Source organism: Gavia stellata, chromosome 12, assembly GCF_030936135.1.
Source record: "Gavia stellata isolate bGavSte3 chromosome 12, bGavSte3.hap2, whole genome shotgun sequence".
NCBI lineage: Eukaryota > Metazoa > Chordata > Aves > Gaviiformes > Gaviidae > Gavia > Gavia stellata.
In genome coordinates this window covers 5,818,822-5,845,128 of record NC_082605.1, presented here as the reverse complement: position 1 = coordinate 5,845,128, position 26,307 = coordinate 5,818,822, and the positions used below count along the sequence as shown (strand labels likewise).

Below are 26,307 nucleotides of genomic sequence, written 5' to 3'. Positions count from 1 at the left end.
CTAATCATGGTGTCACTTGGCATTGCTACCTAACCGCATTCTGCGTAGCACCGTGACTGTGGACTCAGTTGGAGGCCGGCACCCTGACTGTGCCCTGCCGCTCTGCTCCCGCTGCCCTGTGCGCAGCTCCGCAGTCCTGCCCGGCTCTCGACTGGACGTGGGAGTAATGTTCCCATGGAGCTGCCTTCACGGGGAATTATCAAGCGGAGGCTGGGATGGAGCAGGGCGTAGCGGCAGTAACCAGGGAGCACGCACGTCCAGATGCTGGAAGTCCCTCAGCACATTCCCGAGAAGTTGCCTCCCAATTGCAGTGATTTGGCCGGAGCTCCCTATTGCAGGACTTCCCCGAATTATTTCCCATTTGGAGTGGATGCAGGCTAAAACTCTGGGCGTGGGGTAGCCTGCTTTAGTGGCTGTGGCCGTTTTCCTTCCGCAGGCTTGTGTGGAGGACCGGTGAGTGTCTCGGTGACACCGGTGAGTGTCTCGGTGACACCGGTCACACCACCTGCTGCAGAGACTGTCTGACTGGTGGAGTTGCATTTAACTCTTGAACTTAATTGCTCGCACAGGCATTTCCCAGGCAGTGTCCCTGCCTCAGGCTTTGTTTCAGCTTTTCAGCAAAAGCAGTTCAGCCATTTCCAAGAGTTAAAGGATTAAAAAAAAAAAAGTCGTCGGTATTTAAAAAACCAAACAGAACCTAACTGCTTGCACTGAGCGGTACTTGGTCTAGCACAATGGCTGGAAGGTTGGCAGCCCCTGCTCTGGTTGCAAAGGATGTGCCATCTCCTCTCCCAGCAAAAACTCCCCATATCTTATGTATCTTATCAGGTTGCAGGCTGCTGAAAGGCTCCCACTTCACCAGTGCTTTGTAGACTTGATCTGCCAAGTTAAGGTTTTCAAAGATCCTGTCTGTACAGGGCCTCCTCCAGCCTGGGGCTGGAGGGGCTGAATCACTGCTGGGCTGGGAGGGAGGTGCTGCCAGCGGCCATCCCCAGCGCTGGGAGCAGGATCCTGCCTCTCCTGGGCTCCTTCCTGACAGCCTTGGATGGGTGAAGGGCTTGCCTGTCTCAAAGGCAGAGAACCAAAAAGCTGGAATAGGGGTGGAGAATAGGAGTGACTTGTGGTGCTTGCTGTGGCCAGCTCACGGACAACTTCAATTCTCAGGTATTCTGACTTTTTTAACTCTTTATTTGCAACCTTGAGGTTTAAGTATTGTTTGTGTTACCTAGAGCGTATGTTGTTATTGGGGTGGGGTGGGTGTTAGGCTCAGCCTACAGCAATGAGAAAAGTTCCCGGCTGGCAGAAGGATATGAGGAATAAATAAGAGGGAGTCTGCCTTCTGCTGCTGCCCTGTGGTGGGAGGCACCACTGTTATCTTGGAAAGCTTTTTTCCTGTTTTTTGTGGAAGGTGCTTCAGTTCTGTAACCTGTTTTTTTTTCTTTGCTCTGGACTTTGCTGCAGTACGGTAGCCTTTGGAGAACAACACTGAACTTCTCATTATGTATGAGAAGGCCCAAAACTACATCATTCTTGATCATTACATCGTGCTTCTCGCTCCAGCTGCTGACCAGCTGTTATCATACACGACTCCGGGAAGTGCCAGGTACATAACTCTGCCTGAGGAGTTCAGCCTGTCCAGCAAAGGCTGAAGATGCAGCAAAGCTGCAGCAGAGACCTTGTCTGAGCTGCAAGAAAATGCTTCCTTTGGGGAGGCTGGCGAAAGAGTCCTGTCTATCTACCGTTTTAACAACCGCTAACTGCTTTATGTGAAACACCTTCGTGATGCAGGGGAGGGCATCCTCTCCTGTCCAGCGCACAGCCGGTGACGGTGATGCTGTGGTGCAGACAGTGTTGTGGTCCCTGATCAGAGACCTGCTAAGTGAGTGCTTGGTGACTGTAACTAGTAAGTCAGGTTATTTTTGGCATGCTGTCTCTGCTTTATAAAGGATGGACTGAGTTGCTAAAACCACATTTTTCCCCTACAACCCATTATTAAGCGCAGAAGAGGCGTAAGCGCCAATCCAGAGTTGTTCTTTGGAGACAGGCTGTTATGGAGCTGGAGGCTGATCCTGGCTGCAGTGTAACTGGGTTTTTTTATTTTTAAACTTTAAGCCTAGCCCCTTCAGGTGAGGGGACAGTGGTTGTGACCAAGCTTTATAGCTGGCTCTGCTGATTGACTTGTAAGTCACCTGCCCACATCTGGACCGTTCTGTATCCTCCAAATGCTGTGCAATGTGCAACTAGGTCCTGCGGGACGGACCTGCTCTCATCTGAGACCTTACAGGTCGTCCCTGAACCTACAATCTTTTAATGACAGTAAGCAAGGAAATACTATATAACCATTAAAGTAAAATAACATAAGCAAAGTGAAGCTTTGGTGCACATAATTGGTACCTAATTGCCGCGCTTGCCACCTGGGGATTGGAATTGCTCTCCGGCTCTGGAGGCTGAATGGCCCATACTGTGATAAGCAGTTTAATTGTTTCCCCGCATCTGCGGCAGCTGTAAAGCGAAGGCAAGCTGAACACACCTTCAGAGCTTAATGGCCTCTCTGCAACTCCAAGACTGTGTTTTTCCTGTGGCATTTGAGCATCTCTTCATACAGCCCGTATGCTCTCCCTAAACTGTTTATGTTCTCCTGCGCTGTTTGAGAGCGAGGAGCCATCGGGTTTTTCTGGGAAGTGTTTCAGATTTACTGAGATGTAAGAACAGCCATAGGAATGTGACTGTGTGAGCACCCGAGAGTCCAGTGGGTGCTGGTGATGGGATGCTCTCTTACTAATTGCTGGGATTTGGGCATCGCATTAGTAATGAAGATCAGGCGAGTGCTGAGCGGAATTCAAAGCAAGAGTGACTTAGGGGAGTGGATTCAAAAAGAAAAGGCTTGGAGTGATTACGGACAAATGTATTTGTCTGCTGTTCCACACTCTCGGGAACGCTTGGGACTGTTGTGGGGGGTTGTTGGGCTGGGAAGTGGGGTTGTCCTTGTTTTTCTCCTGGGGTCAGCACAGACTGTGCCTAGGGCTGGGCTCTGTTCTGGGTGCCTCAAGGCAGAGAAGATGGCTCTCTGGGGGCAGAGCTCGAAATAATGAAAAGACAGGCAGAGAGGCACTGCTCTATGCAAAGGATTACAAAGTCTGAGTATGCCTAACTTGGCTAAGAAATGCAGGCATGAAGGGGAGACTGTGTTTTGGGTGTCCGGAGTGGATGCGAGGAGCAAGAAGAGGCAGTGCTTGGCTCGGAGAGGCTTGAACTGGTACAAAACCCAGCTGAGTGCTGGTTTAATTTTCCTTGTTGCCTCAGAATGGCATCCGACTCTGTTTTCCTGGGGCATACATTGGAGCTGTGATGACTTTGCCCCCATTCTTTGGGTCCTCGCAGAGGGAGCAGGTAAGTCATCACATGCTTTGCTGTGTTAGTTTGCACTGGGAAAAAAGTCAGTACAGGATCTGTCCCATCTTCTTATTCCAGTTTTTTTCTCTTTACAACTTAAATTCATGTTTTAATCTGCCCACTTGAGTCAGGAGGAGGACACAGCTGTTGCCATCTTCCATGTCTTTGTGCAGCTGTGAGTCAGTGCCGCTGTCCCTTCACAGTCATCCGGACTGTCACCGAGGAAGCGGTGGGACACAGGGTCAGCATGCTGGGAAGGCGGGCTGCAGTCTTGCATCTTCTGTGCGAAAACTGCAACGGCAAGTCAAAATAGAAGGATGCAGCCTGTGCTCACACTATTTGAAATAACACTGTAACCTGTGATTTATTTTTTCCCCCCCTCCAAAACATGGAGGTCTTGTTTCCAGCCTCTCTGACCTGTACGAGATAGACTTCCTCTGAGGTAGGGAGAAATTTCTGGATTTTTCTGCTGTGGCAAAACCTCGTGACCATTTTTTTGAGGACTGATACCAGATGCTGTGCTAGCTAGTTAACTGTTGCAAATGTGTTACACTGTGTGGGCTCTGTGGCTGCTTATGGAAGAAAAACATCAGTTTTCCTTGTCTCGTCCTTGCTGTTTCTCTGCCTCCCCTTTTTCCTGCACGTACTCTGCCTTTGCCCAGGTCCCGGGTTTAAATAACGTGTCTGGTGGCTGAGCAGGTCAATTTGATCCTATTTTTTGCAGTTATCCACTGGGCTCTCCCTGCCAGCAGGAAAAGTCAGGAGTCTACAGAAACTCGTGTTAAATGTCTTCGCTGCCATATGAAGACTTTCATTTAATTTAAGCTGCAACTTGTCAGAAATGGATTTAAAACCACGCTTTCTGGAAAGCAATTTTTTCCAGTCCCTTGGACTTTCTTGTTTGTGGAATTTGGGCACTGGAAATGGCAGGATGTGCTTGCATTGGAATTGCTGCAGGGGGGTTGCTTGGAGCAACCCTTCAAACTTCTTTGATGTTGCAGGTGCAGTGCTATGCTGCTTGCAGAGAGGAGCATGTTACCCTGCGATGTATTTAGTTGATCGCGCTGGCTTTGTATGTGTCAGGGCTGTTTCTCGAAAGGTAAGCCCCTTTTTGGCCAGATCCTGAATGAAGTAGTCCAAATGGTCTCACGTTGAAATAATTCAACTTGCCTCTTGATTTCTCAATACCCGAGCAGGGTGGGGAGAAAAGCTGGAGCTATCTCTGCCTTGGTGGACCTGTGATGAGCAGCTCCAGCCTTCCCCGCTCCTGGCTGAAGCCATGAAGGCCATGGTCAAAACCAGATGAGGGTTATTTTTTAATTATGTAGTGCAGGTAAACAAGATAATTTAGCTGAAAGATAATGCAGTGAAATTAATGCTGCAGGAATGTGATGCAGACTCTGTTAGTATCGTGTCTTTTATGGTGCTTATCTTTGCTTTGCTTTTTCATTTAAATCAATCTTCTTGCACCAGAGCAGTTGGGAAGCAGAGGGACCTGCAAAGCCGTGCACCATCCTTCTGCCTCGGTAAGCTTGTGCTGTCGTTGATCTCTTGCTTTCGGACTTAATACGTGAACGAAAGGCTGGCCAGCTTGGACCAGAGGTTATTGTGGAGAGCAGACAGTTTTACTGAAGCATTCCAGCCCTTTGCTCCCTGGTCTCTAGCAAGAGGCAGAGACACCTATAAAAATGTGCACCTGCAGGAAGAGGTTATCAGTTTGATGTTTTTTGGTGACTCCTGAATTTCTGTGGGTTTAAGGGAATGCGCTGCCCAGCTGGAAGCTGCAGATCTTCAGGGAGTTAATTCCTCCTCCAGAAGCCTTCTCTGCCTCTGTAGCATGGGAGCAATGCTGCTTCGTTTTGCAGCTTTCCCATTTTATGCTTGATGGTTAAAGTTGGAACACTTATATCTCATTCTGCCAAGAAGTGTTTAGAGTAGTTTTCATGAGAAACATGAAAGTTGCAGGTCCACAGCTGATGCCCTGGCTGCTCTGCATAAATCACTGGGTGGTAAATATATTTAAATGAAGAGCTATGGCAGTCTTGCTAGCTGAGTAATAAATCAGGGCTGAGTAGCTCCATAAAGTTGAATCTTAATGCCTTGGCTTGGAGTTGTAGGGTGGGGTGGTAAAACTGATGGAACAACGGGATGTTTCTAAACAGAATGTGCCTGCCCTTAGTTACGCTGCCACAAAGAATATAAATGATGCTGCATATGTAACTGAAGTGCTGAAAATGGCTTTTTGTTGGTGTTGCTTGCCTGGTTTTGTGTGTTCGCTTAGTATCAGCTGTTTGTGCTTCAGATCTCTTTGGTGGCAGCAGCAGATCTTGTGGTCCCTGGCAGGTAGGGGAGAGATCCTAAGCCTTGCTTTCCAGTCCCGTGCTTAGTGCTGAAGCCCTGGTGCTGTGACATCAGCCTATAGGAAATTATGGTGCTTAAACACTTTCAAGGACCTTCTTGAAATATTTCATTATCTGAGGAATTTTGTGGAATTACCCAGAAGGTGATTATAACCCCTTGGAATGTGGCTGCCTCTCTGTAAAGCAGTTCAGCCAAACAGCATTTTGAGGTGACTCTTGAATATGAAACCTCATCAAGATTTTCCTTTTTTCAGATTTGGATTTGGTTCCTGCGACCCTTGGCTGTTTGTTCCTCACACTAGAGGAACACGTGCCCAAGCTGCGTGGCTCTCGGGTGCTCCAACGCTTCGCTGCCTGCTCCAGTACCGTTAGCAAAGCTCACGCTTGCCTGGTGGCTGCGGTGCTGGCATGTCCTAGGGAAGCCCAAATGCTGTTCTTAGTGCGCAAGGCTGTTCTGGTGATGAAAAAAGTACTCTGCTCTGCCATTGCATGGCCAAAACGTAGGCGAGGGTCCTGTTGCAAGCCCTCTGGCCAGGCTCAGGTGTAGCACCAGAGCTGGAGCCTCGAAAGGGTTTCCTTCAGAACAGGATTTGGAAGTATGATCAGGTTTCCTAAGAAGGGGCTTTGCAGGACTGCCCTGCCCATCAGTCTGTCCTTCACCCCTCTAATAGCTTCTGCTTGCTAGTTTGACAGAAAGAGCTTTATACCTTTTTTTATTTTTCAAAAAATAGGCAGCAAAGTAGGTGGGAGAGTTTTGGTTAAAAGGATGCACCAAAGCTCACCTCTTGTGCGATGTGTGATGTGCTCCAAAAGCGAAACTGTGGCAGAAACTTCGGGGAGATTTCCCACCTGGCTAGACATGGGAGTTTATCCCTCAGGGTCTTTCCCTTTCTGTGTGGACTCTTTAGTACTTAATAAGACAAAATGTCCAGTGGAAGCTTCCTCTCTGATTAGGATATTCGTTGTTTCTCTTCCGTGTGGATTCTCTGAAGCCTCATAGGGGGTTTTATTCAGCCTTTAATTCAATTAAGAAATCAAGCAAGAGATGCAAATCTTTTTAGCCTCATTGGTTTCAGTGCTCATGACTGCATCTGAAGAGAACATCTTCTGCGTAGTACAACAGGGCAGCTTAGGGAGGAAGTATTTTTCCGGGCTTCAGCTGAGATTTCAAGCTGGAGGCTTGTGGATGATTTTGTCCCTTTGGAGCATGGAGTGGAGGAAAGACTGCGGTCACCTGTTGGTGACAGTGCCTTGGTTTAAACCCGTTTCTGAAGCAGCACCTTCGATAGAAACCTGCTTTCCAGCTGGATGACTTCTATCAAAGGTCGTTGGCTGGTGTGAATTAGACTTGAAACAGCTGGTGGATGGTGAGTGATACCAGGGGACAGGACACCCAGTGGTGACTGTCACGCCAGCTGCTCTTGCACATGTCCTTCAGCGCTATCTGGGGAGCGACCTGCCCGCTGAGGAATACAAGATTGGGCTCTGATGCCTCATAGTCCTTGCATTTAAGAAATGACGTCTTCTATCTTGCGTCCTGCTGGTTTGTGCTTTCTCTTGTTGTCAGGTGCCTCAGCTGTATTTTTTGGCTGGAGCTGCTGAGGGGTCCTCTAGATGCCTTGTTAGACTGCCTTTGTTAGATAAAGTTTATCTTGCTTTTTTAGAAATCATCGTTTCTGCCTTTCACAGATGCGAGTGGCTGAGACACAGTCTGGGCTCTTATTATACGTGGGGAAGGCAGACGTAGTCTGGGCTGATCTTAGTATACTCGAGGACTTGTATTTTGGTACAGAAATCCATGTTAATTTTAAAATAATATAAAACTCAGCTTTGTTCCTGCAAATTCATATGTAAACCAGTTGGACACCCATGTAAATCGTTTCTAGAGAGTCCAGAATCAGACCTCAGCAAACACAAGCTGCTATGGCACAGTGAGGTCTTGGAGAGCGGGGGGATTTATCTCGAGAGCCCTACATCTTCTGCTTCCAATGTTGCTAGCAATTAGTGCCCCTCAAATCTGAGTGCCATGTCATGGGGACTGGTCTGCTGCTTTGTGTACGCTAACCAGGGAAAACTCTTTCGTGGTCCAAATTAAAATTGCTGTAATTTTTCAGAGTGGTGCTTTGGTCTCGTCTCTGTCGGCTGCCGACCCAGGCGCTTCTGCCAGCCCGGGTTTCCTCTGTCCTGGGCTCTCCCGCAGCATGGCTTCTGCTAAAATGCTTTTCTGTAACGCCACTGTCTTCGCTTCAGTGTTAACTTCAAGCAAAATTCAGCAAGATACGAAGCTTTTCTGACAAAAGAGAAAAGTAGAGTCAAAAATACCTATTTTATCTTGGTGCCCTGAGTTCTGGTTTTTACTAAATCTTGGAAAATGATAAAGCATTCGTATGCATGTATATATATATATATACATGCCTGTCATGTTTGTCTTCAAAATACGCATTTTTATAGCATTTGTATGGAAGGAGCTATTAGCCCAGTCTTTTTTTTTCTTAACCTTTCGTAGTTTAATTTCCTGTGGAGTTTAGTACTACCTTTTGCTTACATTCCCTTAAATGCAGAATTAAATATTAGGATTTTTACACTTTCTCACTCCGCTTCCAGACAAAACCAGGAGTTAAGAGTTTTGAGGGGCTCGCTCTGGCTGGCTACACACTGGAAAGGCAAGTGAAGCCAAAGCCGGGATAAACTGCATGCCCTTAGGCAGCCAAACCCTTGCTCTGCCCTGCTACAGCTGTATATTTAGCCTATATGCCCTTTCCAGTAACAGCCGGGAGAAGATGCCCGGAGAGGAATGCGAGTCATCGTTTCCCTAAATGCCGTCCTGGGATCCTGCTATCTGTCACGAAGTGCTGCTTGAGCCAGAAGCGCTGCCTTGGTAACTCTGCCTTCTATAAAATTTATTTAACCTTCGTCAAGTTTTAACATTCATGTTCGCAACCTCATTGGGTCCTGGTGGAAACACTCTCATTTTGCTTGGGTTTGAGCCTGGTTCAGGTTGGTTTGGCTTCAGGTCCTTTTATTAGAGGAGACTGTGGGCTTTTGTTCCGCATCGCCTTCATGCCCCACTGCATCTCACTTTGTTCTCCTCCAGCTTCCTCCAGGCAGGATCCATTTTCTACCGTTGATGATCCCCGTTGCCCTTCTCTGCCATTCCTCCCTCGAGATGGGACTCGCTCGCAGGGTGCAAGCAGCGTTTAACGTGTGGGGAGGCCCTGGTGAAGCTGTCCTCTGATTATTTGGAGTCCTCTGCTTCTTGGTGGGTGTTTATATCCTAACTTGCTTGCTGCCAGCAGCCAGGGAAATGGCAGTTCTGCCTGAGTGCGATGTTTGTAATTACAGGGGAAAAAATGATCTCTGAGGCCTTCTGAATACTTGGAAAGATAATATCTGAGTTTCCTTTCAACTGAATGCACTTGAAGATACGATCTGAGTTGGCTGTCTGGGAATAACAAAGTGGGAGGAAGAGATTGATTGTGGTTGCAGAAACTTCCATCAAAGAGTCAGAAGTCTCACCCAGCCAAAATCTGCGGCTGCCGGTCACTGCCGTGGGTCAGGCGCAGCGGCCGTTCCAGGCGTAGCTCAAGCATAGGACAAGTAGCACGCGTGGCCTGCAAGGAGCCACACAAGCGGGATTGACACGTGGGGTGACATCCACATGGTCTTCTAGCAAAAAGTGTCAGGTCAGCGTGCGGGTGCATAGTCAAGAGGCGCTTGTGGGTACCATACTCATCCTCTCCTGCCTCCCCAAGGCTGCAGGAGGCTGGGGAAGGCGCTTGTCTCCAGAAGTCTTATCGCTCTACCTTGCAAGGGAGATGTTCTCTGCGGGGAAAGAAAAACACACTCAGTGTCCAGCTGGTAGAAGGGCTCTGGTGTCCTTTGTGCTTCTGCTGCTGGTCTGCGGTGCCCCTTGCACCATACCCCCTGCCTGGGGGTCCCGGGGGTCTGCCGGGGCTGCTTGCTCCACAGCTTTTGCCGGAGGGAGGGCTACTGGGAGCATATCCTCGGTGCTTCCCTTTTTCAGGGCAAGGAGTCTTCCCGGGAGCAGAGTCCCCAGCTGGGAAGGGCAGTATAGTGGCCCAGCTTCTGGACAGGCAGATGCAATACAGGGGGGGGAAAAGGGAAATTCTGCTTTTTGCATCTTTTCTCTCTATCTCGGAGCTGCCTCTGCGTTCCCTCTGCAGGAAGTGCCGGAGATCACATGTGCTAATGAACACAAATCCTGTGTGGTGTCTCGAGCGGTCCAGCTTCCCCTAGCTCCTCACTCGGCACTCTGCTGTCTGCCGGTCGGAGCAGAGGCATCGGTCGGAGCAGAGGCATCGGTCGGAGCAGAGGCATCGGTCGGAGTGCCAGGCTGGGGGAGAACAGTGAGCAGGTTTTGTTGGCCAAGGGGAGACATGAGATGCAAATGAGAGGACTGTGGGAAGTCTTCATCCCTTCTCGGTGGCACAAAACTGTAGTTTTCAAACAAAAGGTAATGGAAGATAGTAGAAAGTTTCCTCTTAGCTACAGGAAAGTTAAATATCTTGGTGCTTACTCTAGCAGAATAAAAACCGCTGCAAGGTGTCAATTGCTGTGACCACTTCCCGTACAAGCTTTGCGAAGCTGCTTGTGGCATGTGTGACTTGAAGCAGCAAGTCAGTGACGGCTCGCAGCCGTGTTCCCCATCAGCAGGAGGGTGCTGCTTGTTTCCCTGCCCGGCACACATTTTTAGCACTGCTGTTTTGGGTTTGTTTGGGTTTTTTTTCCCCTAGATTGTTTTTCAGTGTCAGGGTTTCCTCTTACTGACACCAGACATGCTGGAGATGAGCAATGCAGAAATACAAGAAGGGACGAGACTGAAAAAAGCATCTTATTTGTGTGTATGTCCTTTGAGCTAGGTGTGAGTTCGGCTGGGTGTTTAACTTGGTGACAATACAGGGTGGGCATAGCTGCGGAAGAGCATGCTGAAATGCAATTTTAGGGTGAAGAATCAAGTACAGTTTGGTTTGTACCTCCTGGGCTGGTGGCGTCTGGGGTGACCAGCTAATGATGGCAAGCTTGTCAACTGGCTGCGTGGGGGCAGAGGGTGGAAGGGGCTCCCGGGGCTTCAGGAGCGCTGATCTGGGGCTCTCCGCTAAGGCACCTTTCTCTTGCAGTCCGATCTCTGATGCTGACCTGCCTGCTACTTTGGTTTTGATGTACGCATGGCTGTAGGCAGGCAGCTGTGATGGCAGCGTTAAGCCAAAAACTTATCAATGAACTCGTCTTTTGGAGAGACATCCATTCTTGGTGTCAAGCCACCATCCCTGCAGATGCCTGGTTTGTACCGTGCAGGACAGGATGCTGGCCCTCTGAGCACAGCTGAGCAGGGAGCTATGGTTAGTGGTGAATCTTCTTTCCTCTGCCTTGCCTGTTCCCTCAGCAGCTGCGTGCCGATTAGTCTGTGTGTGACAAATGCATCTCTGCAGTTGCTCTCCTGTATGTCCCTTCCCATAGCTCATCCCGGGCGTAGCAGCATCTGGAGCCTGGATGATCTTCTGCGAACGTACGTGGCTGAAGCCATTGAGGTTGGAAATAACTCCGAGTCATTTGCAGCACATTCCCATAGCTTATAACATAGGCTGTTGGAGGAGCTGCTGCCTTTGTTTCAGTCTATGTCTGGAGCTGGGCAAGTGCGGAAACTCTTACTCTTTCCTAAATTTCATGCTCCAGAGTGTTCTTTGTGCAGATAACGTGTCAAGCTTGCAGACTGGCGCACTCTTAGTCTTGAGGAGACTGTATCTATTAGTTCGTAAACTTGGTGATGGGATGCTCTGCCCAGACATACTGCTTCTCCCTCCTGCCCCCCTCCCCAGGCTCCTTTAGCACAGTGCAGACGTGCACGGAGCACCAGCCGCCTCTGCCTGGACTGCGCCGCCGGCCTGGCACAGTCGGTGCCTGCTGTCGTGTTTTGGACTGGGGAGCATGTACGGCAGAGTGCCATCTTTGTGTGCCTGGCCGGTGACGCTGGATTTCATCATTCCTCCTGCTTGCTGCCTTGACACGCAGACATGCGGTAGCTGACGGGACTTGCCCAGAGAGCCTCCTGTGGAAACACGCACAAGAGATCTTTGCAGAGACAATAGCTCTGTTCTGGAAAGTTGCACTGGCCCTTTTTAGCCGAGTCCGAGTTTCTTTCCGTAGAGAAAGGCCACTTGTTTAATGCTTCCTTTAACGAGCATGTTGTTAAATAAGCAATCAGGTAAGTGGGATTCCTCCTAACTCTCCTAAATACCTTCTTATCTGGAGTAGAGAATTGCACGGCAGTTACCTGAGCTTTCTGCATGCTAGGCTCAGTGGCATGAATATGCTGTCAGTGATTAATTACCACAGCCCAGTGATGTGATTGTGTGCTTGAGCAATTGGATTAGATGCAGCTGGACGGAGACTTCACTTTCGCTGGTTCTCACTGAAGTGGTGGTGTAATCGGTCAGAGGAAGAGGGATTTCTAGGGCAGCCATGCTCCTGCTGCCAGGACGCTTCCCCTGGCCCGATGCTCCCAATTCTGTGGTGGGCAGAAGGAAGGGTCTCGGGGAAGATGCGTGGCTGGGAGTAGCGACTTTGTCCTGCTCTCAGTCCTTCCTTTCGGTCCCATCTTCTGTCCGTACTATTCTGCGTTCCCGAATAATAAAGGTGGAGCGTGTCCTTAACATGTCAGTGGGCCTTGTAGCTGCATGGAAAAGGAGCAAGCTCCAGCGTTGTCTTGACAAGTCAGCATCATATCAAGCACAGCATCGTATCAACATAACTTCACCAGGCAGGCCCAGTTCTGTGTCTCTGAGATGGGGGTTTGGCACTGGAGATCAGGAATCGACATTGGCATGTGCACGGAGCGCTAGAACTGGAGCAGATGTTGATGCTGACTTTGATGTTTCATCCAACGTTCTGAAGGCTCGAAGTTGAGACCAAAAGAGCTCTCACAGAAGCAGGAAGATAAAGTTGGTTCTTTCAGAAGATCAGATAGAATGAAACATCCTGAAATTCAGGACTAACCTGAATCTTTGCGTTTGTTCTGCAAAATGGGGTAGTACAGATGCTGCTGGAAGAAGGAGCACAGTGCCATGTAGAGAAGCTGGGGTGGTCTAGCCTTCCCTTGTAACTTGAAAGCGATGTCTAAGTCAGTTGGCCGTACAGCCTGATGCTTCCCAGAGATCAGCAGAAGACCACTGCAGAATGCCATCTGTGTTTGAGTTCTGGCCCTGTTTTGAGCTTGTGTGAAACTGTGTGAAGTGTTGAGATTTTTGCTACGGGGGAGCTCCAGCTCCATGCCACTCGCTGGTCGTGGATGATGGTCCTGAACATTGACTTTTTCCACATGTGACTGGGGTGATATCTCACAGAATCATTAAGGTTGGAAAAGACCTATAAATCATCAAGTCCAACCATCAACCCAACACCACCATGCCCCCTAAACCATGTCCCATATGCCATGTCTACATGTTTTTGAACACGTCCAGTGATGGTGACTCCATCACCTCCCTGGGCAGCCTGTTCCAGTGCTTCACCACTCTCTCAGTAAAGACATTTTTCCTAATATCCAGCCTAAACCCTCCCCTGGTGCAACTTGAGGCCATTTCCTCTCATTCTATCTCAAACAAGTCAGTCTGTGTTTTGCCCATGGTAGTACCATGTGAAAAGGTGTGGGCTCTTGAACGGGGCAGAGGCTCCAGGCAGGTCCCCAGTGCTTGTTCCAGCCTCGCTGCAGGTACCGTTCACTCTGTTCTGCAGCTGCATCGAGACCTGCAGCGCTGGTGGCCGGCGGACTTGCTGAGCAGGACTACTGGCTTTTAGGCGGGGGACCTCCTGGTACATAAAGTGTTCTGCCTTGAAACTATAGTCCGCATGGACCTCAGCACCGCGGGGCAATGCCTTGTTCCAGCTATCTGTAGAGCTGTACCACACTGCCTTTCCTCCGTAGCACACAGTGTGAGAGGCTGGCACTGTTTCAGCTTCTGTCAATTCTTTGTTGAGGTGGAGCTGTGTTAAGAGATTTTTTGGCGGTGCAAGTTTGTTCTCAGCTTTTCTGTGGGTTTTTTTTCCTATTGTTATCAGCTGCTGAATTCCTCCTATACCTCCTGTGTGCTCTGCTTCCATATGCAGAGATTGTTCTTCCGTAGTTCCCCTAAAACGAAATTCTGAATTTCTGTGACCTGTGAGTGTCACATGAGATCTTCATGGCCAGCGTGTGAGTTGCTTGGCTGAGGGGCACATATCAGCTGGGCAGTGCTTGTTGCCTGCTCCGATAATTGTTTCTGAAATGGGTGATGATTTCATCTTCCTCTCCTGCTCGCCACGGATATAAAGAACAAGCTCCTTTCTGCCCAAATACTCTTCTCCATCCAACAAAAATGCCCTAGGCCAGATCACATCGTTTGCCTGAGCACCACAGAGCTGCACCACGCTCGTGCACAAGCTCCGCTGCAGCCGTGACAGGCCAGGGGCAGGGGCTGGCCTGGAGACGTGGTGCCGAACCTCTCCAGGTGTCTTCACAGCTCCGTGCGGTTGTACGCTGGGTGTCTGCCTGGTTGTCTGGGGCGTTTCTCCTCTGCTCAGGTGTGGAGGCTCAGTGCAGCTGTGAGAGGCAGCCACGTTTCCATGCTGATAGCATCTCGGCCCCGCAGCAGCCATGGGGCGTCCGGGTTTTGCTGCTCTTGCCGCATTCCTGCCTCAGCTCCTGGCGAGTCTCTGATCCTGCCTGTACTTGCTGTGCTGATTGCTTTCTAGTCCCTCGCACAGCAGCGCTTCGCAACGAGCGGGCTTCAGAAGTAGCTCACGGACAAGGTGTCATCACTGCAGTGTCCGTACCCTGGACTCGAGAGAGGCTGGAGGAGGTGGTTCCTCTTTCTGCTTATTTAAGGCACTGCGCAGGGATGAGAGTCCCCCAGTTTCCTGCTGTGATGATCGGTGGCCTCCTCGGGACCCCTTGCAGAAGGCTGCTCCATCTCCTCTGTAGCTCATTCGCAGCCTGTTGGATATTCTCCACCGGACATCTGCTGTGGTGGACCTCCATTTGCTGAGGTGACTCTGGGTTCATCCGTAATCAATTGGTGTGTGTCAGACTCATCCTCTGACCACGCGGGGAGCTGGTAGGAGAGATGTGCCCCGTAGGCAGCGTGACTTGTCCTTACCCACCCAGCCACTTCGCCTTTCCTGACGGCAACCTCTGGAGAAGCAGTTCAGGCATCTCACTCTGGGTGAAGCCCACCATGTGCTCAGTTGCCTTTGGGAAGAGCCTGGACTTGGCTTCCCTGTTGTTTTGTTTGGTGTGTTCCTGTTCCAGTCAGTTTGGGCAGTTGGAAGGACAACAGCAGTGGGGGAGTGGGCTTTCTTCTGGTGCCGGCATCTCTCGCCAACCATCCTCCCATCTGTCTTGTGGTCTCCAGCAATGTTATTCTGCCGCTGCTGTTTCTTTTGCCTTTCACTTGAGACAGGGTTTCTGTGACTGACAGCGGTCAGATCAGATATCTGCCTTGTGGATGCTGTAGCCAGAGGTTATTGCATTCAGCTCATGATTTCCGCTACCCACAGCCCTCTTCGCTGGCTCTGACTGTGCTCACTGGACCCGTTACCTTGGGATGGGAAATGTTGGTCCCTCTGCATGAGTGGTTTGTTGTGAAAAGGCCCATCAAGGGGTGAGGGTGTGCTAGTTCTTGCACGCTGCGTCTCAGCTTCTCTAGAGTGCAGGTTTTAGGGTGAGCAACCAAATCTTATTTCTCCTGTTATTCTTAGAGTCTGCTGTGGTAACCCTGAGCTTGGTTGCCTGTGTGGACAGAACCTCTGCCTGCTTCTGCAAGCCCATGGTGGGCAATACGTGCTTGCCCTGGGAGCTCTGCAAGGGCGAGACACAGTGGGATTTCCTTTCCCACCCGGTCTCACTCCAGGGTCTCTTGGCATGGCCTGATGTGCATCATACAACGCAGCTGGAACAGGCTAAAATAAATCAGAGCTGTGCTCAGAGGACTGGGAGCCAGTGGTTAGAAGTTGGGCTGGGTTTGCTCTGGGAATACGGAGCTGCTTCTCAGCCTGGAAGAAAGGAGTTGGTTGAAGACTTGCAAGTGACTGGCCTGAGGAAGCCCGGTCCCGTGTGCTCCCGGGGGGCTGAGCAACACCCGCGTGGTCTGTGCATCTTGTCCGCCAGTCCTGCAGAACCCAATGCCCCGCTCGCTATCACAGATTAGTTAGAAGGCTGTGCTAGCTGCAAATGGAGATGCTGGAGCGGGCAGTACGGCTTCCCCCAGGGCCTCAAATGGCTCTGTCCTCTTTCATGAACCCACTTGCTCTCCTGCAAGCAGGCTGTGAAGGGGAACGGGGGTGTGCGTACAGATCTGTGACTTCTGCGTGCTGTGGCTGAACACGGGCTGGAGGGAGAAGCAGCTGGGGAAGCGAAGGAAATAATGCACTGAAGGAACAGAGGAGGAAAAGGAGAGCTCTGATCCAGGGGACCAGAGAGAGGGTGGGGATGGGGAGGAAACAAGTGAAAGAAGGAAACAACAAAGTGAGGGAGAGTTGGAGATGTTTCTTGGCAGAGTGTGGGGACGGGCGAGCTGTGCAAGCAGCAGGGAGCTGGATGGGGCAGGTAGCAGTGTGTGCAGGCTGATTTTTGGGGTGTGTATTGTTGGCCCCCAAATCAAGTCTAAACACACTAATACCAAAAGCTGGAACTGAGAGGGGACCTGGCTTGAAAGCCAGGCTCGTGGGTCAGAGGAGCAGAAGCATCTGTTGTGCATCAAGCTGTCAAGATGGCAGGTTTGGAGTACCAAAGGTTTCTTGGTGCCTTCATACCAGGTAACTGGCATTTAAATCCACTGATGCCCCAACCTGACTTCAGCTTGCCTTGAAAGGTCACCTATTACCGCTGTGCTCTGTCTCAGCTTTGGTTGTATCTGCTCGGGTGCCGTTCCCTCTTTGTGGCTATCTTGGGATGCTGTGACTCCAGAGCAGCAGAAACATGATTGTGTGCATGGAAAAACAGGAGGATCTTGTTTCTCTAGAGATGCTGTATGTCAGAAAAGGAGCTGAGAAGCTCTTGCTCTCTTTATTGGTAGCGTTAACTCTTGCAGTTAAATCAAAAAACTGAAACGAAGAGGGTAGGGAGGCAGGTAGCCCTCTGTCCATTGCAAGGAGGTCTGTGTGTGTTAGCTGGTTGGCTTTGATAGCATAATTAATGTGCTGATTAGGTTTCCTTTGTTTAACCAGGTTCCCAGGACTCCTAGGATGAGGCTGCTGTGAAGGACTGGCGGATCCCCTGCCTACGCTGCGCTGCCTGCAGACTCCCTGTGGTCCCCTTTCCGGCTGGAGCACCGTCGCCGAGGCCGCCGGGAAGAATGACTGTTGGATGCCTACTGCAGCCCCCTTTCCTGGGGAGGACTTGGCTCCCCGTGCTGCTGCTGGCAGCCTCTGTTCACTGCCACTGGCCCGGCGAGCCGGCAGAAGTGGTTCGGGACTGGGAAAACCAGCTAGAGGCCTCCATGCACTCCGTGCTTTCGGACCTCCGGGAGACTGTGCCAGCCGTGGTGGGCATACCAGACAGCTCTGCCGTGGTGGGACGCTTCTTCAGAGTCTCCATCCCCACGGATTTAATTGCTTCCAATGGAGAAATTGTCCAGGTGAGAAATGCCATTCCCTGAGGCTCATTTTCAGTTAATGCTTGCAGGAGTCGAGCTAGTCACCCCACTAATAGGCTGGGTCATGAGGGTGCCTTAAGATTTTGTGGGACTGTGGGAGAAGGATTTAAAAAAGTCCTCACCTCATTGCAAAGTTCCTTTCTTCTATAATGAAGAGAGGAGACTTCTCGGGAATGACTGATTGCGTTTGTGGGCTGTATTTAAACTGTGAGATACTCTGCCCCTGGAATGATGGGCACATTCATGAAGAGGTGTTGCCTCGGGATCTGGGGAGCCACGGATTCCCTGGGACTGCTGCTCTGACGCCCAGGGAGTTCGCTTTGCTGTGGTAACAAAACATTGCTAGACAAATAGACCTTGTTCTGCCAGCGGGGCTCTGGGCTGCCTTTGACACAGTCTCTCCTGACCTCATCCTAAAGCCCTTTTGGGAAAGATGGGGAGCATTTCTCTTTAACTGACTTATCCTCATGCCACTGGCACTGCAGACACCTGAAAACTGAGTTTTGGAATTGGTCCTGAGGGCAAGAAAGTGTCAGAATAGCCTGGAGGAGGGTAGGCATACTGCTGAATACGCGCTTGCTCATCTTTAGTCCTTTCCTTGGAGGGTGCTGAGAAGTTGTTGTCTTAGCATCTGCTTGCTTGGATCATGAAGAGTTCAGAAAATTCTGCTTTTAATAGAAAACAGAATTACCTTCCAATCTTGGAATTTTTTTCAGAGAGCAAAATTGAAAAATAGTTTTAAAAACCCATTTTTAGAGAACATTCTAGAAAGACAACCTTCTGGTGTGTCTCAGAAGATCAGAGGGAGATGGAGAGCAAGTCGGGAGAAAGTCTGACGTCTCAGCTTCCCCTTGAAGGCAGGTTTGTTCTAGCTGTGCGTAGTGTCGTGCAATTATCTCAATCCAAATATGTGATCTCCCTGGCTCCAGCGAGGGTGCCTGGACCACGACGTGCCAGTGGTAGGCAGAAAATCTGAAGAATGCATCCGTTATTGACAGACGGTCAGATGGGGAGGAGGGAGGTGGTGGGTGACCCCTGGCTAGAGGAGTCGGAGAAGGGGACGAGCTGGTTTTGAAGCGAAGGCTGTGACATTTAATTGCCTCTGCGACCGAGGAGACTGGCTCGGATGGGAGGCGGTGGTGCCTGCCCTGCTTTAACCACTGCCTGGTTTCGGAGCACGAGGCACCTATATAGCACTGGGCTGCAAGAGTCCAGATGGGTGCGGTGAGCCCAAGATCTTGTGTTACGGAAATGCTAACTTTGGTTTGGGATTTTGCATCGGAATGGCTTGTTCTGGTGTTGTCTGATGGCTACTTCGATGGCAAGAATAATTTTCAGTGTTTGCGTAACACCGCAGCTTCCTCAGTCTCCTTTTCCTGGCACAAAAGTAATCTGTGATAGCTCCAGTAGCTGCAGGAAAATCCTGATAGATTATTTCCACCCCACCTGATAGCTTTGAACAATACCTCGGCCACTTTGGTGTTCAGACGTGTTTGCTAACACCAGCAGATGCCTGAAGAGACGCAAACGGACTGGGCTGGAGCAGGACCTACAGTTGTGTGTAGTTCAGCAAATGCTGGGAGCGATTTTCACGCTCATCTGTGGGCTCGCCCGAGTGCATGTTGCATCTGTTCACCTTGAAATTGATTTTAAAAGTGCGGCAGGCTTTAGGGCACTGTTAGCAGCCTCGCTCAGCCGGTGTATCTGGAAGGTCTCTCCCTTGCAGAGAATGTGTGGTGGCTGCTGAGCGCAGCCGACCTTTGCTACGGGGATTTGATTACTGGCTAGTGAGAACTGCGTGGGCAATTTTGGGTGCTGGGATACGTTTTTGTTTTACGGGAAAGTTTCAGGGCAAGTTGTTCTGCTCTTTTTCTCAGGCTGCCTTACATTTCTCAGCTGGAGCAGTAAAAGCGTAATACTCCTGGATCTTGCTAACCGCTGTACTTAAACCCTATTAAGAAAGAATAAGGGCTGTGCCCTTTGAGATGAACCAGTGGGTCAGAGTTTACAATGAGATGTGGTTGCCTATACCGAGTCCCCTTCAACTTCTAAGAAATTGGTTATAATTTCATTTTTTTGAAAAAGCTGGCAGTTGATGTCCCCAAACTCCCAGGAGCTTCCCATCTGGAGCCTGAAGAAGGTGTGATTGCTTCATTTCTAGATAATTCCCGCTGATTATTTCTAGGCTTGGTTTGTATTGTGGTGGGGATCGCCTTGAAGCTGCTTCTCAGATCGTCTCCCTGCTTGTTAGCAGATTCCAGCCGGCTGTAGACAAAATACTTTTCTCTGCAAACTTGGTTGTGGGATGGAAACAACGCCAGGCATCTGCAGCGTGGCGGAGGAGTGCCTCGCAGGCACGCACTCCTGCACAGATATGTGGGCTCTGTGCGTAATCAGGTATGTGCTCCTGGGAGCAGTCGCCAGTGTTTCCCTGCCACCCCCAAGCTGCTTAAGAACAGGTGAGTTTTTTATGGTTAAGTACAAAACCAAGTTTATTCTAATGCACTCGGGGAGCTTGTCAAGCTGCAAGGGTGAACACACAGAAAAGAAGTAAAAAAAACCTATTTCATGTCTTAATTTGAGTCCCTTTTCCGTGTTGCTCAGAGCCAGCTGCCAGCAAGGCTTTGTGGCTGTTGTAACTCATGGCTGGCAATTAGAAGCCCCTTTCCCCTGTGCCATGTCTTCCTGAGTGGGTGCCTTGGTCAGACACTAATGTGTCCTCTGAAGGGTGGCTGCGGCTTGCACGTATTTCAGCTGTTGAATTTGGTGGCAGTTCAGTCCGGATGCTGTCCTCTAGCTTCCTCACTACAGCAAGGCTTCTCACTGGAAGATAGCTCTCCTGGTGTCGAAGGTGTCTTGGAAATGAAAACTCTACACTGCACCTTCCCAAAAGGGTTAATAGCTTGCAGCCCTTCTTGCCGCATTTGACGCCAAAACCTTGGCTTTTTTACAAGAGTTGGGTTAAAACATCCGATCTCCCCCGTAGCATACAACCACCTCGCTGCGCAGACAGGTAGTGCGAAGGTGTGGGGTTCCCACTAGCTCCTGGCAGACACTGGCTGGGAGCGGGATAACGGGGGGCGTTGGTGCTGGTACCCTCACCATTATCGGTTGTCGTTGGCCTCATGATCTCTTGACCCCATTTCCAACAAAGACTGTGTGGAGTCTGACCCGTTACCTCTCAGCTGTGTCCTGTTGTTGAAGAACAGATCATGCTCGGACCAAAGACCAGGTGGATTTCCTGTTCCTGCCACTTCCATTTGAAGCTTCTCCAGAGTCTGGCTGCTCTGATTAAAAATGCAGCTTCTAGCCTAAATTTAGAGATGGCTAGAAATATTTATATGTGCTGCCCTTTAGCTAAAATCAATTCTACCTTCATAATATTTACTTCCTTTATGTATTTATAAGTGACAGGCATATTCCCCTGTCTTGATTTTATTTGGTTAAGCAAGCCAGCCTCTTTAGTCTTTTTCATAAAATAAGCTTTCTTTTCCTTTCCTCATCTTTGCAGCTGTCTTCTGCACCTCTTCCAGCTTGAGTTTATTTTTCTTGTGTTTGCATGACCACAGCTACACAAAATACTCTAGATGAAATTTTACCAGAGCCTCATATAAAGGCATCAAAACTTCCTTTTCTCTTCTATAAATAACCTTGTTTGATATATCCTACAATTGTTTGCTTTTCCATGTCTGCCTTACTTTGGCTCAGACATCTTGCCATCAGCTGAAATATCCACGTCTGTAGTTTTTTCTGCTCCCAGTTGTTGGGGTCCCAGGAGAGGGCATTGGGTGAGGTGCGTGATCGTTGGTTTTGCAGTGCTGATCTTGGTCTCCATGAGGTCTGCTAGTCCTGTTTCTAAGGTTGTCCCGTTTTTCTTGTATGAAAACCTAAACCTCCCGTTGAGGTGACAACACAAATAATGGAGGTGCGGACAGCGGCACTAATACTGATAGCACCTTTGTCAACGTTTGGGACAGTGGCTGTTGCCGTAAGCGTGGGTCTCCGCTCATCCCACCAGCAATGGTACCCTGCCACAAGTTGGGAAAGCTGACGCTGGCCTTGGCCCATGAAAGAAAAACCACACAAAGGAGGGCATTTACGTGGCAATTACCTCCATCCTGCGTGCAGGGCGTTGATCTGACTTGGTGCAGAAACTTGTAGAAAGCATCTGGTGTCTCCAAGTCTGCAAGAAGGGCTTTCTGACTAGAGGTTGCAACGGTGTTTCTCTAGGCTGGGTGCAGTGAACGGGAGACATCCGGGCTGCAGACGCCTCTCCGGAAACACCAGGCACTGCGCTTGGATCTGAGCATTAAACGCAGTCACAAAATGGCATTGCTGTAGCAATACCTGCTCCTTTCCCTTGGGATGCAGGGATAAATCCAGTTCCCTCTAATTAATACAGGTGTACCCACAAGGTATTTGAGCCCTTGCACAGTCCAAGATCCTAAATGCATATTCCCACAGTATATAAAGGCATGCAATTTAATGGCTTTTGTTTAAAGGTGGGTCTATAAAGTATGCTGGAAGGAGAGAAACTCCTGGTGTGCGCTGCTTCCCAAGGCACATCCCCGTGCAAGCAGGTGATTTGCTGCGTCTTCCTTGAAGATAGGTAAAGCTGCCGACCCGCCTTCGTCCTGGGAGTGTTAGGTATGGGATGGATCCCACGGAACAGATCTGCTGTAGGTTCGTTAGCCGATGCTAAGGAGAAGTTCTCAGGTGAGCACAGCTAAGTCCTACCGTTCTTGGCAGTGTCTTGGCTCCTGATTATTTTTGAAGTGCACGGTTTCACTGGGGCTTTGTCGGGAAGGCAGATAACACACGTAGCGGGGGCCCCAAGAAGCTGTTGCTGTATGCAAACATAGCTGGTGGCAAAGTGATTAGAGCAAGTGAATTAGTTTAGATTAGAACAACTCACATAGTTGATTTGTGTGGTGCAGCTATGCAGTGGGTTTGTAGGGTTATCGGAGCATTGGCTGGTAATCTGGGCGAAAAGGAGTCTTGCTTTCCAAGCAGGAGCCTGATTTTCCGATGGTTGTTCTATTTGCTGCCTGTTGAAGTGGCTTTTATTGAACAGCTTTACTCTCATCGGACTTCAGGGACCTTGTTTTATAAACAGGACCCACGGAGATTGCGTTGCAGGAGTCCTGACGTCGCGTACCTGCTGTCAGGGCTGTGCTGTACCGCCTCAGCCCTGCTCTGACCCCGAGGCAGGGGGCTGGATGTCGGCAACCTGCAGTGCCAGGACACACTTGCTTTCAGGGAACAAAACCACAAAATACTGGTTATTTTTTTTTTTTTTCCTCCCCTCTTGCAATGATCCTTATTTCAAATATTTTTAACTGAATGTGAATTTTATTAAAGGGGCATTTCTCAAAGACGAGCAAAGAGCGCTCCTTAGGGACTGTGTCATCAAGTTGGGTATCTTAAAAGGCTCTCTGTGTCAGAGCATTTGAGCTTCACCTCGTCCCTGAGATCCCCAGTTTTCTTGGACTTTGACTAACCAGAAGGTGTAGCAACAGCAGCTATTTACGGGGGAGCGCACGGGGATAAATGGCAGTGCCTGGAACAGGTCCAGGCAAAGGACTTCTTGGGCAGGGCTTTGCTTAGCTGCCATGCTGCAATCTTAGCGATAAGATGAGCTGATAAGATTTCTGCTGGGGGGCTGAGGGGGCCGCTTATCTTTTTCCTGCAGCAAGACTGAGTCGGGGAATTTGGCATTTTCAGTGCGTGCTTAGTAACGAGCTCTGAATTTGGAGGAGTGGAAAATGTGACTCAATCTAATTATAAACTAGCTTTTCAGACGGGCTGGGAAGTTCCTTGTTTTGTCCTGCTCTTATGGGTTGTTGCCCTGAGCATCCGGGGAGACTGAGGAATGCGACAGTAAGGAGAATCCTGCGAAGGAGCCGACCTGAGATTGCGGGATCTGGCTCGCCTTTCCTTGCCGCGCTCTTGAATGCCAGCTTTCCAGCAATCTGCTGATGGCAGGAATAAATTGCCAGGGCTGGTTAGCTGCGCGGCAGCAGCACTAAACCCCCAGCACTTGGCATCCCTGCTGTGTGGTATTTTTGCTTCCCTTTGGCCTTTTGCTTATAAAAAGTCACGCTGAAAGAAGAGCCCGACTGAACGGGGGTTTTTTTAAGCTGTTTGAGGCTTTTCCTGCCCTGTGCTCGCCCCCCGAACAAGGGAGAAAGCGGGGTGTGGGCAGCCCATGCTGACCCCAGCCCTGGCGCGGGCGGGCTGCGCCTTCCCGCTCCAACAATAAGGCTAAACAAATCCTTCCAAGCTGCTTGCATGGACCGATGAAAGGAGGATTTCTCGGGACACTCAATGTTTTGTAGTGACCTCCCAGTGAAACAGCTGTTGTGTTCCCTTGCCCAGGCAGAGTGGGACGCTGAATAGTGCCCTTATAGCAGAGGCGCATCTGGAAAAGAAGCCGTCATGGTAGGAGTATGCGAGGATGGCATGAGCTGGGCGTAACCGCTCGGCCTGTGCCGTTGCGAAGCCATTTTACTGATTGTAAAGAAGTCGGTGAGGCAAAGCACCGCTCTTGGAGCAGGCTGTGTCCGCGCAGCGCAGCCCTATGCTTGCATCCGCAAAGGAGGCCGGTTGCTTTCTGTGCGTGAGGCTTCGCTTGCCCGCTCGACGGCTGGAAAATGCAGATTAGCAGCAGACACGTAAACTTCTTGTTCAGGTTTTCATAAGCACATAAAAGTAGAGCAGCTACTTCAGTCCCTGAAGGACCAGACAGCAAAGCTGCTTGAAGTTCAAACTTGAAGCCAAGGGCCAGGACCTGTGATACAGCCTCTGCAGCCTTGTTCTTCCTTAGCTCAGCTTTCTGAGCTGAAAGGTTTTTCGAAGGCAACAGCTTCAGCGCACGGAGACGTGCAGGAAGAGCTTTGCGGGGCTTTTGCTGGGACGAGCTGAAATGCGGGGTTCGTTTAACCGTCCTGACCTACCCTGTGCACAAAGGAAGCACCAATTACTGGCTGTTCCCATATAGCTTTCCATCTCTGAACAGAGGTGGTGAGCTCCTGCTGGTAATGAAGACTCAGGTCACTGAGGCTGACGTACTTCTGAGAGCCAGTGAAGTCTCTGGGCTGTTTTTAGACGTTCAGGGGCAGATGCATCTGCATGAAATGTCCTGGAGCAGCTTGTTTTTGTCTGTGAATTCCTGTGCCTTTCGTCCAAGACATGCAGCAGCTGAGAAGAGCACTGTCTGCTGAGGATACTCAAAATCTCTGGCAGGTATCGCAGTCGCCTCTGCGGGGAAGCGTGTGTGCTGCGATTCCTCCCTGCTCGCTGTGCAAAGTAGATGCAACTTTCTTTTCAGACTGAGCTCTCCCATAGCACAGCACTGTGCGGCGGCACCGTTGCTGTGCCCAGCGAGCAGAAGGCTCCGAGAGGTGCCCATCCTCCTTTCACCACGGTTTGCTGGGCCCTGTGTTTCTAGGCAAGACCCATCTGATGTCCTAGTTTGCGGTTCTGATGTATTTGAGGAAAGGAGGGGGGATGTAAGATTGGAGGCTCCTTCTTGTGTCATCATCTGGTTGCATCCAGGCAAGCCTTCCTGTCAGGGCTGTTCCCTGGGGCCAAGGACTCGCAGCCGTTGTGGTCTGAGGATTGTCCTTGGCTCCTGCCTTGAGCCATCATGTTCCCCGACCCAGTGCAGCAGCCTCTGCCGCTGCAGGACCTGCCCAGAGTGGTGGTACCCGGACGGCTTGGCCACATTGCACCCCCCACTCCCGCAGTCACTGGCTCCATCTTTGCGTTCCTCTTCTTCACCAACACACCCGCTGGACCCACGGGCAGAGCCTGCCTCCCAAAACGAGGACTCCATCCTCTGACTTGGAGCCTCCAGGCCCCATGTTCTCATCCCTTCTCTTAGCTTCAGGTTGACTGTGACAGCACCACGGATCATTGTAGTGCCCACGGTTGCAGCAGCGCTGCGGGGGATGCGAAACCCATGTCTCTACCACCACTTGTTTGCCCCATACGGGACAAGGCAGCCCGAAATCTGCCTGCCCACGTATCTGCTTTGGGGCTGAGATCGCCTGTTGCTTCTGCTGGCAAAACTGCCTGGTGTTGCTGCGTTAGCTTAAGATGAAGCTTAGGTTTGACTCTTTCTCTGCAGCTATATTTGCATTTGAATTGTCTCTCAGTTTCCATTTTCTTTCCCCTGCCCGCTGGTTAATTGCTTGCAGAAGCCCGAGCGCTGCAGACTTGGTTTAACACCCGTTAGGTCAGTCGGCTTGAGCACAGTTCAGCTTGCCTTCTGTTCGGATGTAGCGAGGGCTCAGCCCGGGTAGTTTTCATTATTGGCCATGTGTGTCAGGGTCGTGCTGAAGGAGCAACCCAGAAGGGGAGTCTGTCGTACGGTAAATTGTCGTTGGTAATTATACTCTAAATGAAATTCCTGGCACGGGGTTGGTCTCTCAGCAACAGCTGGACACGGGGAGGAGAAGGGGATGGTGGGAGATCGGGCAGAGCTGCAGGAGTATCCACGCTCACCCCCTGCCCAAAAGCAGTCGGGAATTTTTTAGGACTGATTTGAAGGGGCATGGGAAGGAGTCGAGTCCCTGGCTGCTGCTGCCCACGGGAAGGTCCGGCAGAATAGCTGGGGAGATCCCGTGGGATACCTCCAAGGCTGGGAGGATTTCGTAGGGGTGTGCCAAAGGGAGACCTGTGGCAGGATCTTATGGTACCTGTCTGCTTTCCGGAGGATTCATGGGGAGGAGGAGGACTGCATACTTGGAGGATTAGAGGGCACTCTTGCAGGCAAGAATGCGGTTGTTGCCTGAATTCCCTCGGAGGCAGCAGTTTTGCTCACTGCTCCTTCGCTTATCTTTGTCTTGTTGGCTACAGGGCTTTAAGATCTAAGTTTAAAAAAACAAATCAAACCGAGCTATATT

At 50.3% G+C, this 26,307-nt stretch overlaps 1 protein-coding gene across 2 annotated transcripts in view; it reads left to right on the top strand.

The window, feature by feature from the left end:
- The window catches only part of DAG1 (dystroglycan 1), a 54,016-nt gene that overhangs the window by 20,650 nt on the left and 7,059 nt on the right, over positions 1-26,307 (top strand). For both annotated transcript variants that reach the window (XM_059823160.1, XM_059823161.1), the window contains exon 2: positions 16,971-17,380. In XM_059823160.1, the coding sequence (XP_059679143.1) occupies positions 17,099-17,380 (282 nt within the window). In that variant the 5' untranslated portion in view covers positions 16,971-17,098. The remainder of the gene's footprint in view (positions 1-16,970; positions 17,381-26,307) is intronic.